We start from the raw sequence: 5981 nt of genomic DNA, 5'->3' as shown, positions 1-5981 counted from the left end.
CTGACCATCCTGGGTGGTCACTCGCCACGCCTTGTCGTTGACATTGTGGAGATGTGTCACGACGACGTTGCAGTGGATATACGAGGCGAGCTCAAAGTGCGATACCTGACAAGACTGAATAATAGGTATTCGCCTGCATTCCTTCTCGACGAGTTTACATAATCATCGATGTAGCTACAGAGATCCTCTTTTTTCATAAAAAGGGGATAACGATCTCCCACTGGGAACTCGCTGAACTCATAAAACCAACTGGGCGACTGAGCCTGGCAGAAATTGAAACACCATTTCTGATCCCCACGAGAGACCGAGCAGGTGATTACCCCTTGACCGACGTAACCCGTAGCCCAGACCCCACCGACCCTACTCCGTGCTTCAAGCCTGCAATAGAGAGAAACTCGACCGAGGACGACCGCGACACTATACCGTACAAAGTGACATCAAACCCTTCTGCAAGAAGAGTCCTCAGTGTGACGAGACCCGATACGCCACCACCGATGATGCAAACCTTTTCAGCCGTACTTCTACTGGTGCAATCAGCCATTGAAGATGCGAAGTCGAACCCTGCCAGTTCGCATGCCCTGATACTGTCTTTGTACCCCCGAAGTCGACCTAGGCTAGGGGAGAGCTCCATCGCCTGCTGTTGAAATTAGGAGTTCTTGCGAAGACCATCATGTCGTGTGAATGGCGTTAATTTTTTTTCAAATTTTCCAGTTATCTCTCAACACTCTCACTATCGAATCCAATGACCATATGGAAACACAACTGCACTCATATGCATTGGACAGAAATATGTAGGTTGTATACAAGTTCGCAATGTCGAATACACCCAACTATTGGTGAGATCAGTATCGCGCCATTCTAGTGTCAATGACAGCACCCTTGTATTGATAAGCATAAAAGTCACAATATGATGGCAGCGGAGCTGAATATCTGGTGGACCTACAACCGCGCTGAAACAACAACGAAGAGATGATGCGATTCAAACATGATGTCGCTAATTTCCTCAAAAAACTGAATACTCCCTCATATGGGGGGGGCTATGAGTAAGAGTGGTCCGCATCTGGAGACAATATAGGGCATGCTCTTAGCGAAGTCGCGACCTGTCTGAAGCCACGCTCAGTCACACTGCTGACGGAGTAAACCAACTCAGTTATCATCATCGCGTTTATAGCGACCTATAAGCCCTTACACTCTACGGTAAACAATAGTAGGGTTCTCATATCACTGAGAGTGAGTTCGAAAAGCTAAACCCTCCGTATCGTACGACCGACTGCCAACACTGATATTTCGGCCGATGGAAGAGTACATACTTGAACAACCAAACTGCGCTTTGGAAATCGTCACGCGCCACGAAATTCGTCTCCTCATCATTATTTTGCCGTACCACCCCTTGGAGCGGTGCTAGTCTCTGTCAGGCCCCTTTCTTAATACCTCTCGTATTTCTCTATTCCCAATGACGTCATCAACTTCTCCTCACGTCGTCCTCCACACCCTTTTTAGAGAGCAAGCTGCTAAAACACCTGATCACATTGCCGTGGTTGGTGGTGGCAGTAGAGGTACTAATAACAACATAGATGCTCATGACCCCTTCCCTGCAGGTGCTTCACCTCGTACCTCTCTCACCTATGCTGAACTTGATTCCCTTAGTGACTCTCTGGCGGCGCGTCTTCAGTCAGAGTATGGTGCCGGTATAGGATCCCTAGTAGGCATATACATGCCCAAGGACGTTGGCTATGTCGTCAGCTACATCGCTGCTCTCAAGGCTGGAGGAGCGTAAGCTCATCATGGGGAACTACTGGCAGTTACGTCCAAGGCAGCGTTCGCTTTTCTCAGCTGACCCTAGGAGTTCACATACGAACTAGGGTAGAAATGTACGGAAACCAACAAGAATTTCGCAAAATTTCCTCAGAATTTTCATATTGTCACCAACATATGTGGTTGCCTATGTGACTATTTTCCTCCCACAGTTAGTGCCAGGTACATGCCCATCGATGCAAACTACCCCGACGATTTACTCCAGATGGTCATGGACGATGCGAAGCCCTGTTGTGTCTGTGAGTTGCAATCCGAAAATCATCCAAAAATCTATAATGTTTTCGCGGGGGGAACTCACTTTGAATTTTCCACACAGTCCCCAATCAGCTTTCCTATGTAAATGTCATCACATTAGGAACATTTTTCCCTTTGTTGTCAAACCCTGAGGGGCTTCATATCTCAAACCTAACACTGGGACATTTTAGGTACCACGAAGGCTCTGGCTGAGAAACTTCCGGAATCGCAAAAGAAATTTATTTTCGACGATGAGAGTTCCATCTGGCGCAAGGAGCTCAGTGATGGTGAAAAGCCACAAGACTTGGGCGTCAAGGAGACCGACCCGGCGTATTGTGTTTACTCCAGTGGTAAGGAAGTGGAAGGGGGTGCTCTTGGGTGACGTATGATGGTGTTGTAGGTACCACAGGGAAGCCTAAGGGAATCGTGTGTCCTCACAGAGGTGCGGTAGTGAGCTATGATTACCGCTTTGGAGCGTATCCCTATGGGGAGGATGAGCGTGAGGCATGTAATAGGTTATACTAAGCGGCATTCCGCCTCTAGCTTCACATCGCGTAATGTTGGTTTTCGGGCTTGCAGGTAATGTATTCTTCGTGTGGGAGCTCCTCCGTCCACTGCTGAAGGGGGCAACTCTTTACGTGGTTCCCGACGCTGTCATTTACGACTCTGCTATTCTACCTCAATATGTAGGCCACCATCTAGTTAGTGTCACTAGCGAAGTCTTTTATCAGATTAAGGAGAACGAGATTTGTAGGATGCTGTTCACCCCCTCGCTGTTGGAGGCGATGTTGGACTCCCCCGGGGTCGCCGACATGACTGGGCTGAAACTTGTGGTAGGCCGGCAGGGATTTTACTACTTCCACAATTTGGTATTTGTTTTTAGATTCTTTGTGGTGAGGTGGCGTCTACGCAGTTGCGTCAGAAAATACGCAAACATCTCCCCAAGACGAGAATTCACAACTTGTAGGTAAACTTGGTATGTTCTCTATGGGATATCTTTTCTGGAGGTACTCCGTTTCGGAGTGTCATGATGTGGCTGGGTCAGATCTTACTGTTGATGACCTTCAGCTGGAGCCATCGAATAGGAAGTTTTGTCCGGTCGGCAACTTGCTACCGCAAGTGAAGGTAATCAGCAATTTAGGATTTTGCATTTTGCCATAAGGCAGTATGGTAGAATTCACATAGGGTCAACCACATGTGTTGGTGACAATATCAAAACTCTGAGAAAGTTTTGGAAAATTTTTATGTATATTCTTTTTATTTGTATATGAACTCCTGTGATCAGTAAGGAAGCCATTGAGCTGTGCTGAGGAAAGCGAAAATATTTTGAAGTACCACCTTGTAGTTTCTTTGTTGATATTATAATAGTATTATGGTATAGTGTACAATAATATATATTATCAACAATGACCATTCCCAGGTGAACATCCTTGATCCGGAATCACTAGAGCCAGTGCCCCTTGGTGTGGCTGGAGAGATCTATGTGGAAGGCCCTACTCTGGCAATTGGCTATCTCAATCGCCCTGAGCTGACTGCAGCTAAGTTTATCACGAGGAATGGCAAACGAATGTGAGTTCAGCTTGTGAAAAATTTGATCGCTTTCTCCAGCTGTGCTCAGAAAATTCCTCACTTACATACAAGTTCATATGCGAATACAGGAGGAAGTGTACAAAAACCAACAAGAATTTCCCAAAATTCCTCGAAATTTTTATATTGTGACTAACACATGTTATCGACCGTGTATACATTCTCCAGCACATGGTTACGTTGGAATAGCAGTAGACCTCGTTGTTGATTATACGCTCGTTGCCTCTAGCTTAGCGCGGGAATTTTTTCATCAGCTACAGAAAGGTTACATACGGATTTTGGTAGGATTGTCCAGGAAGCAAAGGATTTTATGAAATTTCCATCTGCATTTCCTTGTTGTCGTCATCACACGTCGTAGTTGAGCATGTGTGTATGGTTGTGATTTCAGGTATAAGACTGGTGATGTCGGCTATGTGGTGGAGGGGGGTATGCTGGAGATATCTGGTAGATGTGATTCCATGGTCAAGATTCGTGGATACTCCATTGAGCTCAAGGCGGTAAGTCCACCCATCCCTGTAGGAGTTACTTATCGAACTGATTTTTGTACGACGCCACAGCGCGGAAATATGCACATGGCTAACTTCGGGCGTTGGTGATAATATGAAAATTTTGAGGAAATTTGGGTGAATTCTTGTTGGTTTCCACCGGAGCGCGTATGGAGTTTCGGCAAGATTTTCCAAAGTTTTTATATTTTTCTTGATGCACGTAGTTAATAATGTTCATATGTTCCCACGTTGATGTAGGTACAAGTGGCCATATATGAGCTTTGTGGTGATATCATTCACGAGTGCATCGTAACAACAGCGATGCATAACGACGATCGGAAACTTGTTGCTTATGTGGTGAGTGCTTTGCCCCTTGGGGTCTTCGTCCGCTGCATCCTGCTGTGTTGTTATATGTGTTCGCTTTTCTCAGCTGACCCTAGGGTTCACATACGAACTAGAGTAGAAATGTACGGAAACCAACAAGAATTTCCCGAAATTTCATCAGAATTTCCATATTGTCACCTACATATGTGGTTGACCATGTGCGTATTTTCTCCCCACAGTTGGTGTCAGGTCCGTAAGAACCCCTCAGCTGATGCTGGGTTGGTGAAGAAAACTATCAAGTCTAAACTGAAGAGCCGTCTTCCTTTTTATATGATTCCCACGTACATTTCGGTGTTGTCGACTTTGCCTGTGAACAGTAAGGCGAAACTGTTTCATATCGTGGTTCGTAGCGTGTCGGCTTTGGTAGATGTGTGGCCTCGTACTGCATGCAACAGTGTTGGAGGAATATATGTTTGTTTTCCTCAGCTGATCTTAGGAGTTTCATCAATAATTATAGGAATTTGCATACAAGTGTACAGAAACCAACAAGAATTTTCCAAAATTTTCTCGGAATTTCCCTTTTTTCACCAATATAGTTGTTGACCTCAGGTACTTCGGGCAAGCTGGATGCCAAGAGGCTGCCCGAAATCGACTTCGCGAATGAGAGCTCAGATATGACGGTGCCACCAGCTACCACCACTGAACGTAAGAATGGTTGTGGTACATCACTATAGAGATGCACATTTTATAGGTACTATAGCGTCCATCTATGCTACAGTGCTGGACATACCTACTTCGACTGTAGATGTGACACTGGGTTTCTTTGAGCTCGGAGGGTGGGTCGTAGGCAGGGTCCACTCAGTGCTGTGATCGGACTTCCTCTTAGGCATTCGTTATTGACGATAAAATTGCTGCAGTTGCTGAACGCTGAGTACCCTGAGAAGGAAATCGCCCTGCAAGATCTGTTTGATCATCAGTCGGTAGTATTCGAAATGCTGTTTGCTTGGGGGCTTTTGGAAGTGTTATGCAAGAATGTTCCTGTAGTTTCTCAACCACTGTTTTTGGCTGTTTTTAGAAGTTTGTATAGTTGTGGTATCGTTTTTTTCCGCGAGTGGCTCGTGGAGCGATGGGACGGTTCTAGTTGTCAGGTTAGGAGGATGGCAGATTTCATAGTCGCAGATAGAGCCGTCTCAGATGAAGAATTAGACTTGTGAGTGTTGGGGGAAGCATATGCTCGCTCTCCTCAGCTGAGCTCAGGAGTTTCCTCGTAAATGATATGAGTTCATATACGTCAAGAAATGAACAGTAGCATCCCAAAATTTCCTCAAAATTTCTATATTGTCACCGACATATGCATGTCTTCTACAGTGCTTGTGAGTGATGTTGTTTCCGTCAATATCACATTTGCATGCACTACAGGCACCAGGAGGTCTCCATTTTACAGAAGTCCTTTCTCGTCAATCCTTCTTCTATGCAGCAAGTGAGGGCTTTCTGGCGGAACATTGTTAACGAGGGATCGTTCGGCAACTCTAGGGT

At 45.7% G+C, this 5981-nt stretch overlaps 2 protein-coding genes across 2 annotated transcripts in view; one reads left to right on the top strand and one right to left on the bottom strand.

Moving 5' to 3' along the window:
* Pmar_PMAR027894 (dimethylaniline monooxygenase, putative) overlaps window positions 1–541 on the bottom strand; it is a gene marked incomplete at both ends in the record, with an annotated part of 4639 nt that extends 4098 nt beyond the window's left edge. The window contains 4 exons of the mRNA XM_002773391.1: window positions 22–105; window positions 159–263; window positions 321–378; window positions 429–541. Coding sequence (XP_002773437.1) covers window positions 22–105; window positions 159–263; window positions 321–378; window positions 429–541 — 360 coding nt within the window. The remainder of the gene's footprint in view (window positions 1–21; window positions 106–158; window positions 264–320; window positions 379–428) is intronic.
* A 912-nt stretch (window positions 542–1453) lies between these two features.
* The window catches only part of Pmar_PMAR027893 (antibiotic synthetase, putative), a gene marked incomplete at both ends in the record, with an annotated part of 4988 nt that continues 460 nt past the window's right edge, over window positions 1454–5981 (top strand). The window contains 18 exons of the mRNA XM_002773390.1: window positions 1454–1556; window positions 1599–1773; window positions 1978–2054; window positions 2241–2399; window positions 2450–2557; window positions 2629–2735; window positions 2781–2882; window positions 2933–3012; window positions 3057–3174; window positions 3470–3618; window positions 4025–4137; window positions 4387–4478; window positions 4695–4821; window positions 5055–5150; window positions 5197–5281; window positions 5332–5425; window positions 5594–5655; window positions 5865–5979. Coding sequence (XP_002773436.1) covers window positions 1454–1556; window positions 1599–1773; window positions 1978–2054; window positions 2241–2399; window positions 2450–2557; window positions 2629–2735; window positions 2781–2882; window positions 2933–3012; window positions 3057–3174; window positions 3470–3618; window positions 4025–4137; window positions 4387–4478; window positions 4695–4821; window positions 5055–5150; window positions 5197–5281; window positions 5332–5425; window positions 5594–5655; window positions 5865–5979 — 1962 coding nt within the window. The remainder of the gene's footprint in view (window positions 1557–1598; window positions 1774–1977; window positions 2055–2240; window positions 2400–2449; window positions 2558–2628; window positions 2736–2780; window positions 2883–2932; window positions 3013–3056; window positions 3175–3469; window positions 3619–4024; window positions 4138–4386; window positions 4479–4694; window positions 4822–5054; window positions 5151–5196; window positions 5282–5331; window positions 5426–5593; window positions 5656–5864; window positions 5980–5981) is intronic.

The sequence above is a fragment of the Perkinsus marinus genome (genome assembly GCF_000006405.1).
Source record: "Perkinsus marinus ATCC 50983 genomic scaffold scf_1104296958914, whole genome shotgun sequence".
Lineage (NCBI taxonomy): Eukaryota > Perkinsozoa > Perkinsida > Perkinsidae > Perkinsus > Perkinsus marinus.
This window is presented reverse-complemented; position numbering and strand designations above follow the sequence as displayed.